The sequence below is a fragment of the Musa acuminata genome, chromosome BXJ1-5 (assembly GCF_036884655.1).
Source record: "Musa acuminata AAA Group cultivar baxijiao chromosome BXJ1-5, Cavendish_Baxijiao_AAA, whole genome shotgun sequence".
Lineage (NCBI taxonomy): Eukaryota > Viridiplantae > Streptophyta > Magnoliopsida > Zingiberales > Musaceae > Musa > Musa acuminata.
Genome location: NC_088331.1, coordinates 40,548,960 through 40,562,857, shown reverse-complemented (window position 1 = coordinate 40,562,857; position 13,898 = coordinate 40,548,960). Strand labels below are relative to the sequence as shown.

Genomic DNA, 13,898 nt, shown 5'->3' with positions numbered 1-13,898 from the left:
ACGAGCAAACGTAGAAATGGCAAGCGATCACCAGGGCATCACAGTTTCTGCTAATAGTTCTGTCCATAAGACGCTTAATTAGGATCTAACCTACAGCTTTGAAGAATTCCCATGCAAACAACATGTCCACTTCAAGTTGTCGACACATAAGTTCCCGTGAACGAGAATAGGCAGCAGTGAAATGACGTGTGGGGAACGTCCTACTTGTCATAAAGCTTTCGTTACAGTATTCTTGATGGATTATGCAGTCTCCAGTTGGAAATAATTCGCATTTAGTAAATGATACAGTACTCTGACTGGGTGATGATCGTCGTTGGAGGTTGTTTGTTACAGTTCATCTGAATGCAGTACTGCTCTGATTGAATGCGAGTCATTTTAAGATCGGAGGAGTCTCCATTATTGGCTTACTGTTCCGCCACATGATCGATGAATTAGAGATTTAATAAAATTAAGAATAAACATGTAATCTTAATAACAGATTAGAATGATAATTAAGAGAGTTATCTTATAATCTTCTAAAAAATTTATTATAATATAATTAAAATTTTATTAAATTTATAATATATTTTATTTAATTAAATACGATCACATAATCTATACACCGCAGACGACAGACTCCCTTTCACTCCCTCTTTCTGAAGCTAATCATTCTGCTAAACACGGAGACAAGATAGACATGCAGTCCTATCAGCTGCTCTATTCAATACCCATTCTGTAGCTCAACAGATGACAGGGAAGCATGGGCCATGAGGTTCCCCATCACTGAACACTGAGCTAGAGATGCCATGCAACATGTGTGTTCTCGACACGCACCATTAGGAGCAAGAAACTGAGCGTTGCATTGGCATGCAACCCAATGCATGCTTGCGCGAGTTGGTTCTTGAAGAAAGATTACATGTTCCAAAGTACTTTATATCACCTTCATGTTTGTTGTCTCATGTTATTTTATTCAGTATTTTGTTGTGCAATAGGCATTACTGATTGCCTACTGTACAGTATATTAGTATAAAATCTTTAATTATACTATATGTAATATAAAAAATATATATAATAAAATTAAAATAAAATAAAATAAGATCTAAATAATATTATGATGCGTACATTTTATTGTTGCTCAGAAGAATAAATCTTATCTGATCTACATACGCACTATCGTCGGATATGAGATATTAATATACAAAGTCGGATCTGAGATATCAATATACAAGGAGAACTAGATATTCCTTCTTGGATTGATTGAGAGAAAAACTTTAATCTCTCAGTTGCCTAGGTGTCTCTGTTTAGCCCTTAACGGTCCTGTCTATTTATAGGCGAGAACAAAGGGTTTAGGATAAGTTATTAGGAGAGTTTCTCCCATCAAAATTATCTCATAAGGAATCATAAACTTCTTTTCTATTAGTCAATAATCATAATCATAATCTAATCATAACTATAATATATCTTACTTAATTAAATGGGATCACATAATCTAATCTATGTCACTGTAATCTCAAACTTAGTTGGCCTGATTGGATCATGCATGATCTATATTCTTCTCATGATTAATCATATTGCCAAATTCTTAAGACATATAGATATATTGAATGCTTTTCTAATAGCTTAAATATAAACATGAGGAGGAGGAGGATCAGATAGAACGGAGAACGAGCGATACGAATCTAATCGGCCTCAATACGGCCCAATAAGGGTAATCCCGTCTTATGGATTATATGGGCCGCTATATGGCTGAAATTTTGAGAAGGTTCAGTCACACAAGTCGTCGAGCATTTCGCCTCTGCGGTGGGGGTCGGTCTGCAGTCAAATTGGTCGACTCTTTGCCTCTGAGGAGGTGCAAACCAACCCTTAGTCGCCGAACGAGAAAGGCCGTGGAAATTCCTTCTTGTTCCCATCTTGCCGCCGCATACTTCCCACCGTCCCCCTTGCTTTCTTCGTGGCTCCTCTTCATGGGCCAGACTCAGAGCGATGCCGCGGCCGCCGCTGCCGAAGCTGCGAGCAAGATGGAGCAGCCACCGCCGTCGATCGAACCCCCTCCATCTCCGGCCGCTTCTTCCATGGAAGCTCTGGTCGCAGGTCCTTCCTCTTCCTACTAATGTCGATCACTTTTAGCATCATTGTTCTTTTGCAAGGGTTACTTCTTTGATATTTTCCAATTGGTAGTCTCAACAATCGCAAACGCTTATCAGTACCCAGATCAGAAAAATTAATAGTGGAAGGGGTCACTTCACTTTGCTTGACACTGACAACATCTATTCGTTAATGAAATTTCGTATAGAATCATGCAAAAAAAAAAAACATCTTCTTTGTTCAGTGTGTTAGGTTCAGTTGATGGTTCTATTAAACCAGTAAACTTCTATTATCAACTTCTTAACTGTATTTTGCATGATTGTCTACTGGTTTAGTTATATGTTTGTTAATTATAACAAATATCATGTTAATCAGGCAATGAAGAAGAATCAGAATAGAACAACAACAACAAAACCAATAGTCCCAACTATTTGGAATTGGCTACATAGATTTTTTTGCCTCTACTAAGATTTGTAAAAGGTTTTTTATTTAAATTAAGAGTATTTAAATCTTTATTTATAGTTTATGTTAAAAACCTTTTCGGTTTTCCTTTATCTCTCATCATATGTTAAATATTTCACATTTTCTAACTATTATATCTGTAGGTCTACTAAGTACATGCTCATATTATCTCAAACAATTCTCTCTCAATTTATCCTATATCGAAGCGGTACATAGTTGTTCACAAATAAAAAAAAAATATATTTTTAATCTTTTCTATAATTTCACACATGCGTCTCATCATTCTCATTTCAGCAACATAAACTTTATGTACGTGTTTATCAGAATCAGAATAGTTAGAAATAAAGAGACCTATTATATATTAATTATCATGATAAATCCTGACTCTTTAGGAAGTAAAGATGTGGGATATGAGACTTCATAAATTATGAAATGGCAAATCAAATTTACATCATAGAATGGAACTCTGAGAATCCACATGAACCATTTAATTTATTAAAATTTTTAAGGTAACCTTTTTTAGGAAATAAAAAATCAATAAAACAATAATTAAAACTATATGGAGTTGAACTTATGTGCTATGATTAGACGGATGATATTTGAAATGATATCCAATTTGACAAAGATGGAATTTTAAGAGTCGTATTACTAACATTTGCAATTAACTCTATTAGGTAATAAATGTTTGTCAAAATCATGGTTAGTGCTGAAAGGAATATATAGCCATAATTTCAAAAAAGGTATATGGTGTGTATCTTTTCCTTTATCGATTTTTTGTGAGTTCTGAGAATTTCTTGGGGTATATTAACTGCAACATAAAACTGTAAGTTGGTGAAAAGGACCTGCTCAGGTTTTGAATTAGAGGTGCCAATTTTTCAGAGAGATCAGGTCAGGCTGAGATGGGTATCATGGATGCATAGTGCTAACTCAAACTCAGGACAGGTTTAATATTTCACAAGTTGGACTCAACCAATATATTTAATGAGTCAGGTTGGATCAGGCTGAGCTAGCAGACTTTTACCTTGTTCTTTAAAGAGAAATCAGGTCAATTTGGCTGCAATCTTACCATCAGGTGAATATTTGGTTGACGCAGACCCAAAGCCACCTGATAATTACTTGATCTTGACCTGATCCGACATTTCAATTACTTTAGTGATCTGAAAATGGAGAGAAATGAAGTTTTTCAAGGAAATTATCTTCTATGCCATGTCTCCTTGTATGATTTTCTTCCTACTTTTAATGAATTTCGAGAATTACTTGAGAATGGAGAAAAATATTAAAATATTAAGTAATTTTTGATATGCAGAAGCAATGGCAACTGGAGACAATGACAGTGAAGAGGTATGCTATTTCCTTTTACATCTAATATTTATTCTGAGTTTCTATTCAGAGGTTTTATTGCCTATATTTTACTGACTAGCAAGTGAATGATCCATATACGTGAAATATTCTCTTGAATGCTTCCATAGTCACTGGAAGAGAAGGCACAAAGAGCATTGAAATGTCCATGTGTTGCTGACTTGAGAAAGGGTCCCTGTGGGGTTCAGTTTTCAGAGGCATTCGTCTGTTTCATTAAGAGCACTGCAGAAGAGAAGGTGATTATTTTCTTGAACTCTGCATTCTGATTCATTTTAGTAGCTTTGGTCGCTTTTTGCCTTGGCCTTTTTCTGGTTTGTGTCCTTATAGCATTCACAGAAGGATATTGCTTCTTATTCTTGATGGAATAACTGAGGCAGGTTATGAATGCATAATGGACTTGATTTGGTTATGCAGGGATCAGACTGTGTGAATCCTTTTGTCGCCTTGCAGAACTGCATTAAGGCAAACCCTGATGCATTTACCAAGGATATTTTGGATGAAGAGAAGGAACCTGAAGAGGAGAAAGTTCAAGACTACAAGATTATACCTCCATCATGGTCCAGAGAACCGAGACCAAAGAACTGAGATGCTAAACCTCCTCACCATTTTCAAAATAACACAACCTAAACGACTGATTCATCTTTTCAGGTTTCGATAGTTCTTGCAGTTGATGATACACTTCACTTATATATTTCTGTGCATTAAAATTTACTATCTTTATTGTGGTAGCTTTGTTCAGCCTAAATTATGGAACCCAAGATCACGCAAATTCTATTTCTTGTTCAGAACTTGTTGCAATTCGTAATGGATTTTAGGAAGCTGTGATGATTAGCAGCATTTGAAGAGCAGCAACTTCTTTGAAGGTTAATAATGGTGTATAAGCTTGGCTTAAAGCGCCTTTCGAAAAGAGTATTGAATTGTTCAGAATTAGCTTGTATCTTCTCTTCAAATTACGATTCTTCTTTGACAATATGTAGTGATAAGGTATGCTTATTGAGTTATATTGTTTTTAGTGTCACAAGTAATTAATTTCATGGTGATTGAACAACAGATGCTGTCTTCAAATCTAATAGTTTGTAACTTAAATGTGAAGGATTAGTGCATATATGTTCTTTTAATAGAGGAGTGACCAGGGAAGCTAAAAAGTCATAAGCATGATTCATCCCTCTTTTTTTTTGGGAGCTATATTGACTCACAAAAGTCTTGTGCACTGGATTCATCCTTTTAATTAAAACTAAATCACTTCCGGATAAATTATGACAAGTGAATGAAAGCTAAGTGTAAATTATCATTCAAATCTCTCCTAAATTTCAAGCTTAATAATTGACAATATACCACCATAATCAAAACCATTTTTTAACCATGTTTGTAAAGCACTATGCAGTAGTCCTCATCGAGCCAACAATATATTTGGCGGATGACGTATAATTCAAGCCGTCATCCTAAAAACGCCGATGTCGACTCTCCATGCAACCGAGTAATCATCAAGAAAGGATCACTCCTACCCGTCTGTAGTGTTGCTTGAAGGCAACGAAAGAGCAACAGCACTGCGTGTTACATTCTTCATTCCCACCACGACTGTTCCCATAGGAGACACAGTCAAAACAAGAAGAGTCCAACTTCTTAGCTAACTCTGACCCTCTTTCCCCCACTGTGACATCGATGGGGTGAAGGGGGGGGTCTGTGAGTTGGTGCAACCATTCCCACCACAAAAAGAAGCCCATTGCGTTGTTGGCCAATACAAGGAAAAGAACAATTCCTTACCCATCCTAATTCCTTGATCCCTCCGCTTCCATCACGACTCCATGTCCCACCACATCGAACCTCCCTTGCCTTGCACACCTCGGCAACGCATATGTTAAGTCCGCCGAGTCTCATCCCGGCACCAAGAACGCCGCTTGCAGGTGGCATGATCCCCTCGAAGACTAGGCCACATGAATCTGATGTTGCTGCTGGTAGCTCTGCTGCTGAAGTCGGCCATGCCGGCATCCGGTGGCAGCTTCGAGGAGGAGGAGCTGTACCACAACGAGCGTAACGATCTGATCCAGCTTCGCGACTCGCTGAGCTCCGCCATGAGCCTCCACTCCAACTGGACCGGCCCTCCTTGCCACAACCACCGCAGCCGGTGGCTGGGCATCACATGCTTCAACTCCAACGTCGTCGGCCTCGCTCTCCACGGGATTCAGCTGACGGGCTCCCTTCCATCCACGGCTCTTCAGAACGTGTTGCAGCTCGCCAGCCTTAATTTCAGCGACAACGCCCTTCATGGCAATCTTCCGAGTCTGCAAGGCCTCGTTCATCTTCGCGCTGTGTCCTTCGCCGGAAACCGGTTCTCGGGATCGATTCCCGCGGAGTTCGTCGCCTTGCCGAACCTGGCTCGGCTGGAGCTCCAGGATAATGTTCTCAGTGGAGCAGTTCCGCCATTCGATCAACGCACAATGGCGGTGTTCAACGTGTCTTACAACTTCCTCGAAGGCAGCATTCCCAACACCTCGGTCATGCAGGGATTCCCCAGCACTGCGTTCGATCATAACACGCAGTTGTGTGGACGGCCATTGGCAAAGCCATGCCCCACCGCTCCTCCTCCTCCTCCTCCTCCTCCTCCTCCTTCGGTCTCCCCTGTTCCCCCCCTCGGACGTGCAGGCGGCACATTTTCTCCTCCTGCCACGTCATCGAGCAGCAAGACATTGAGACCTTGGATTCTTGTTCTGGTCGCCATTGTCACAGCCACGATTGCCTTCATGGTGATGTTTTGCTTCCTGTACTACTCGAAGAGGTATTCTAAGAAGGCCAAACAGACAGCACATGTTCCAGGTATAACACTACAACCTTCAGAGTCCAAATTCTGGTCTGTGTTCTACTTGACGGAAGAATCGATCACCGCATTGACAGAAAAGGAAGCAAAAAGCTCAGAGAGCGTAACAGAGCCAAAGAAAATCGTAAACTTGATGTTCCTGGACAAAAAGAAGGCGACCTTCGACCTCGACGATCTGCTGAGTTCTTCCGCGGAGGTGATAGGGAAGGGGCTGCTGGGGAGCACCTACAAGGCGACGCTCGGGTCGGGTGCAGTCGTCGCCGTGAAGAGGCTCAAAACCATGCATGGGATGAGCAAGAAGGAGTTTGCTCATCAGATGCAGCTGCTTGGGAAGCTGAGGCATGAGAACCTCGTGGATATCATCTCCTTCCATTACTCCAAGGAGGAGAAGCTTATTATCTATGAGTACGTCCGTGGTGGAAGCTTGTTTCAGCTTCTTCATGGTAACCACTCTTCTCCTACCTCTCGCTTAAAGAGCAGAAGCTAATCCATGGTTTTATGGTGGTAGATAACAGAGGTGAAGCAAGGGTGCCTTTGAAATGGGCTGCGCGCCTAAACATAGTGCAGGGAATAGCGAGAGGTTTAGCTTACCTCCACCAGTGCATGCCGTCTCACAGAGTTCCTCATGCAAACCTGAAGTCCTCCAATGTCCTCATCCTCCATAGAAGCATGAACTACTACTCCAAGCTCACGGATTACGGCTTCCACCATCTCCTACCTTCAAGTCACAGCCACAGGTTGGCCATTGGGAGGGCACCAGAGTTCTCTCATGGTAAGAAGCTCGCTCTCAAGGCCGACGTCTATTGCTTCGGTCTAGTACTTCTGGAGGTCATTACCGGGCATGCCGCGGGCGATGGGGAAGAAGATTTGCCGGGGTGGGTGAAGCTGGTTGTCAACAACGATTGGTCGACCGACATCCTCGACCTGGAGATAGTGGCTGAGAAGGAGAGCCATGGAGATATGCTGAAGCTGACGGAAATTGCTCTGCATTGCACGGAGTTGGAACCGGAGAGGCGGCCGACGATGAGCGATGTGGTCAGGAGAATTGACGAGATCAGAGGAACCAGCAGTGGGAGAAGATGATGCTGCATGCCATCGAAGTGCTTGCATTGCATTGCATTGTGGTCCGGAATTCGAAGTGTACTGTACTATAACAGCTTGAGTCGTTCAGATGGAGCATTATTATTCGAGGGAATAAGAGATTTACTTGCGCACGCAGTTCATTGATGTGACCTGCTTCTTGCAGTCGATCCGGGGCCGACCAAAGATGTCGTGCTTTCTTACTTTATCGCACTTATTCCAAGAGAAGTGATGAAGATGAGTAACGAGGCTTGGTAACACCTCAGTTGTGGTGCTCCAAGTTTTAGCCTCTGCTCAACAACTGTGGATTCGAGGTGTCCAACCACAACAACTCATGCGAATCATCTGTAAGTGACGTGGTTGCGGATTCGGGTTTTGACTAGCATGCCACATGACTACATGTCGATGGTGGCAATCATTATCCTGAACAAAGTTTTCATATTAGTTTGATGATTATGATAATGGTTCTTATTTGAGTATTGGCAACAACAGCTAAGAACATCTCCCTTTCAATACTATCATTCCTCGACCTCTCCTCTAACCGATGTATCAGTCATCAAAGTCTCCCATGATCAGTTGTAGAAAGGTTGCCTGCTTGTCCTACTGCCTTGCAAATAGACACTCAGAGAGGATATTTCTTACAAATTTTGAACAAATCTTACAAATGGGATATAACAGAGCAAATCTATTCCACATAAGTTTTCATAGGAAAATCTTAATCTTAAGATAAACTTTCATGTTTCATAATGCTATCCACCCAGACCAATGATCATTATCGGGTTGAGATCTCCCTCTTAGTAGTTGGTAGGCACTTTTAGGAGTGGATTGTCTATCTGGAGTTGAGATCTAGATCCATCTATCATCAAAGAGAGCTACAGGAATATATATACTCAAGATTCCCTCAATCAAGCAAGGGTGAAAGCAAGACTTAAGTAGCTCAAGGTTCCATCCATTTTGAGTAATTAAATCGAAGGCAATAGAGATAGAATTAAAGTAATCAATATTAACAAGCGTCGACCAATGGCTAATAGGTAAAGTTTGAATCCAAGGGTTATTCCAATAATGAGTCTTACGACCATCTCCTGCATATTTTTTTGAAACCAAACTGGGTGTCCATAAGAAGTTTACAAATGTTGGCCAAGTCTAAGAACAATCTTTACTTCCACCCAAATCCCAAGGATTTTTCTCCCCATACTTGATTCGTAAGATCCTCATCTAAAGCTAATCAATATTATTCAAAATTGAAGACAATCGCTTAGCACATATGGCCTTCTTAGCAATCTTAATGTCCCTTTCGTTGAAAAATCTGGAAGAGCATCGTGTGTTTAGCGGAAAAATAAAACAGAAATTAATTTTTTAAAAACAGATTTATATTAAATCATGTGCGACGATCGAGAGTGAAAAACTCGTCACATCTAAAACTATGTAAGCCATGAGATGATATCACCTAAGGGAACTTATATATCCCTGACCTACAAATCTCAATTTGTGGATGAAGGAGAACTCACGTTCTTCTCTCTAGCGACGATCCACACGGTGGATGAAGTGGCGACGCACCTCCGCTCACGACACATTCTTTCCTTACTTTTGTGCACTACCATTACATAGTAGGAGTAGTCCTTCTCACTATCCTCTCACACTAGAGAGGGGTAGTCAGCTACAGAAAAAGTAGGGGGAGGAGTTACAGAGGTGGTGGCTAAGGGGTCTAGTCTTATAACTCTTTTAGTCCCACATCATTTTTTATAGAGAGCTCTTGCTAATCCTAATGGTTCATATCCTATTGAGTATTAGATCTCCATTCAATTACCATAATATATTAGATACTGGATCTACATCCAATTATCCTTAGCTTAATGAAAATTGGATCTATATCTAATTATCCACTACAAGTTGAAATTCACTCAACTCATCGACTATAGATGTATTATGCATCAATTAGACTTATCTGTCTTCACTTACCATGTATCTAATATCTCAGAGACTATATACCAAGTATGATGCTATCAGATTTATACAGAATCTACTCAAGTCTCACTCTAATCGGATTCTCCTAGAGTTTGATCCTCTATCGACACTTAATTATTCTCGTAAAGTTGGCTACCACTCCCAATAACTAGTTGTGTTATATAATGTACCAATTTATTCGATTATCTCGATGTCTCTCTCGAGCAATCTATGACTAAAAATATTTAGGATATGTGTTTATAGGCAAATTGGTCAAATTATCATGATCTCATCATGATCTAATTCTCATTGCATAAATCGAAGGACATCACAATATATTTATCATCCAATATAAAGTATAAAAATATAATAATAATAATAATAAAGACTGTACAAAGTGTCACATGTGCCATCACTCGCGTGATTGGCTTGTAGGGCACTTGTAACTAGCAATCTCTCACTTGATCTAAAGTCAATCACCTATAAGCGTAATCCTCATCAAACCCCTATGACACTCAAAAATAATATGAGATAATAACTTTGTTAGTGGATCCACGATGTTATCTTCAGATAAAACTATTATGTGTAATCCTCATCAAACCCCTATGACACTCAAAAATAATATGAGATAATACCTTTGTTAGTGGATCCACGATGTTATCTTCAGATGAAACTATTTTCACTACTACATCACCATGGTCTACGATCTCTCTGATCAAATGGAACCTCCTCAGAATATGTTTGGACTTTTGATGAGACCTGAGTTCCTTCGTTTGAGCAACCGTCTAGAGATCTGCAGGGATTTAGGGATATATGATCACCATGGGCTACGATCTCTCTGATCAAGTGGAACCTCCTCAGAATATGTTGGACTTTTAATGAGATATAAGTTCCTTCGCTAGAGATCTGCAGGGATTCAGGGATATATAATCTCCCTAGGCCTAGAAGAGGATGAAGGAAGTCAAGCACCCTCCTCTCTAGCGGTGATCCACACAGCAGGGCTGCGATGATGCTCCTCAAAACTCCAAGCTTGTTATATGAGGAAGAGAACGAGAGGAGAATAGGAGAGGCAACCAAAAAAGACTCTAGCCTATGAACCATTGGTTCCTTACTATTTATAGAGGTTCCCTATCAACATAATCATAATGGATCCAACCCTATTGGATATTAGATCTTCATCTAACTACCCAAGCCTCTTAGATTAGTGGATCTCTATCTATTAATCTCTCATTGGCTCTTATTGGATCTCATCCATAGGATCCAATAATTCAAGGGCTTATTGGATATCCAATAAGATAGGGGCTTCGATAGATATATCATATATGAACCTCTACTCATCGCAACGCCTACCATATGTTTGTGACCCTCTAGGCTCAATATCGAGCCGGCCGTGAGTCATACCTATCAGAATTTCTTCTGACTCAGTTAATTATTATCTCCATAATAATTCACTCGACTCATCGACCGTGGACGTACTAGGTCACTACGCCGTAGTCCTCAGATGATACAAGAGAATCCAATCCATTAAACATGTCTATCCTCCGTATACTTATAGTCCCTCATCCATCTAATATCTCATAGATCATATGCTGGCATAGTGTTGTCAAACCCATATGGTTTTTGCTCGAGTCTCGCTCCAATCGGATTCTCCCGAAAAACTCTTTCTCTCTCAATCCGAATGACCCTGGCCAGAGATTTGTTTGAGCAAGAATATATGAGATATTTCTCTCATGATACCGAGAGTAGATGATCCTCTATCGATACTTAATAGTCTTCATAAGGTTGGTTACCACTTCCGATGACTGGTTGTGCTAGATCTGAAACCTTTAGACTTATAAATCTAGTATCAAAGAATAAAGTACTCATACATAATATCCTTAGTGTCTTAAGTCTAAGGACCAAATATACCACTAGGACTGCAAAATCGCTGTATGATAATAATGCATCATCAATCATTCAACATTCTGAAAGCAGATCAATCAATGAACTCATTTTCCAATGAGTACTTGCACTGTATCCTTAGTGTCCCCATACGAGCAGCTATGAGACTAGCTTCATCCATCATATGGACGTGTATACAGCATACCAGTTTGTTCAGTTATCTCGATGTCCCTCTCAAGTAACATATGATTGAGATTTTTTAGTATCTACGTTTAAAGGCGAATCAGTCTCATTTTTGTGATCTTATCACGATCTGATTCACATTGCATAGATTCATGAACATCAAAATATATTCAAATAATAGACAATATAAAGTGAATAAATATCAAATAATAATAAGTAAAAAGACTACGTGTTAAGTCACACATGTCATTATTCATATGATTGATTTGTAAGGCATCTATGACTAGCAAGAAAGTGATCCATTGAGATAGGATCTCATAGTCTTTGAGGAATTGGGTGAAATCTATACTTAAGTACTCACCTTCTCGATTTGATTGAAGAGTCATGATACTCTTTCAATTTGGGTTTCTACCTCATTCTTATATTCCTTGAATTTCTCGAAGTAATTAGACTTATACTTCATCAAGTACACATATTTATACCTAGAGAAGTCATCGGTTAATATAATGAAGTAAGAATAATTATCTATGGCTTGAGTTGATATGGGATCACATACGTCACTATGTATGAGTTATAGTAACTTAATGGCTCTCTCTCCAATTTCACATATAGCATAAAGAACTGACTTCTCTTTCTTGATAGTACTCTCAACCTCCCTCAATATATTGAGAAACTCAATGAAAGTCACTTTAAGCTCTTTCATGTTAAAATTCATAAAGAATTATGAAAAGGAATCTTGGAGGAACTTAAATATGAGATCCGGACACAAGCTATCTTCTAGAACCATTCCTAGACCTATAAACTTTTCTATCTACTCAATCATCTTAAGGACATGATTTTAAATTAATGTTCTCCTAGTTATCTTAGCACGAAAGAGATTCTTTGATATCTCATATCATTGAGTCCTTCCTTGTTCCTCAAATAATTTACGGAGATATAGGAGTATAGATCTAGCATCTATCTTTTTATGTTATCTTTGTAACTTGAGAGTCATGAAGTCTAGCATGTAATACTAAGTAAGAGTGGAGTCGTTTATATACTTGAAGTGAGTGATCTCATTCTCACTTGCCCATTCCTCGGGTGTGAGCATCATTGTGTCAAGGACATACGTGATTTTCTCCGTAATGAGAATAATTCTCAGATTACGGAGTCAATCCGTGTAGTTTAGACCAGTGAGACGATTGATATCAAATATACCATGTAAGGGATTTGAAAGTGATATTCTTCTGAAAATAATGATGTATCGAAAAGTAAATAATATGTAAATTTTAGATTTTATAAAAATAATTAAGATATAGACTTTATCTTAATCTACTCCTACTATTTTTTTACGAAACACATGACTCTCTCCAATATCCAAAATCTTTGATTTCTAACGGGGATTTAGATTCAATCGGCGTCTTAATATAATCATGAGGGACTCGACCAATCACACTAAGCCCAAATAGTATGCAACTCTTACTAATCATAACTCCTTATAATTTCTGTCCTGTTCGACCTCCGAACTATGTAGATGACTAATGGGCACACCTCTCTGTGGGTGGCATCAGGGAAGGACGACTACAAGGGTGTCATTTGTCAAGGCTGAAGCCTATATGGGATGAGCAAGGGATGGTCCCTGGGTTAGGTATCTGGAAAAAGGGAAAGAGGGAACTAGGCCATGCCACCTAGGGTTAATGCTCTTTGTCGCGACCATGCGAGCCTTCCTGAAATCATGGTTATAGGGGGTGACAAGTTGCTTGCGACAAGTGAACCAAAAAGGGGAGAAGGGGCGATGGACTTTACTATCGAGGATTGATGCACCTTACAACGAGCTCATGCGGTCTTCCTAAAGATCAAGGTGGGCAGGGGTCGGTGGATCATGCTCTTGTCGACACTTGTAGGGGAGGGGAACGGGCGCGAATTCTTCTACCCATGTCATTATTTAGGTGACGGTCCCTGACTAGATGAGTTAGTTTTTAATACTTAGTCATTACTTTCTCTATCAACGCTAAACATTGAAAAATACAAACAAAAAATAGAGTTATGAGATCAATTTTTCAAGCAAACTTAACAAAAAAAAAAAAAAAAAAAAGCACTTCATGGGTTCTTAGATTAATGAATGCAAAGA

The 13,898-nt window shown here is 39.5% G+C and overlaps 2 protein-coding genes across 5 annotated transcripts; both read left to right on the top strand.

Moving 5' to 3' along the window:
- The first annotated feature begins 1,743 nt into the window (after nt 1–1,743).
- LOC135674294 (mitochondrial intermembrane space import and assembly protein 40 homolog) lies at nt 1,744–4,935 on the top strand. 4 transcript variants are annotated; one of them, XR_010513580.1, is made up of 5 exons: nt 1,744–2,070; nt 3,833–3,867; nt 3,996–4,121; nt 4,300–4,533; nt 4,672–4,935. XR_010513580.1 is itself a non-coding variant. In XM_065184006.1 (4 exons), the coding sequence occupies exons 1-4, from the start codon at nt 1,944–1,946 to the stop codon at nt 4,468–4,470; spliced, it is 459 nt and encodes a 152-aa protein (XP_065040078.1). In that variant the 5' UTR covers nt 1,744–1,943; the 3' UTR covers nt 4,471–4,935. The 4 variants fall into 4 exon arrangements, 1 of the variants encoding a protein (XP_065040078.1); XR_010513581.1 differs by having other exon boundaries at nt 4,625–4,935; XR_010513579.1 differs by having other exon boundaries at nt 4,615–4,935.
- Nucleotides 4,936–5,712: 777 nt separating this feature from the next.
- LOC135674293 (probable leucine-rich repeat receptor-like protein kinase At1g68400) lies at nt 5,713–7,927 on the top strand. The gene is made up of 3 exons (XM_065184005.1): nt 5,713–6,699; nt 6,778–7,143; nt 7,209–7,927. The coding sequence occupies exons 1-3, from the start codon at nt 5,820–5,822 to the stop codon at nt 7,781–7,783; spliced, it is 1,821 nt and encodes a 606-aa protein (XP_065040077.1). The 5' UTR covers nt 5,713–5,819; the 3' UTR covers nt 7,784–7,927.
- Nucleotides 7,928–13,898: the final 5,971 nt, after the last annotated feature.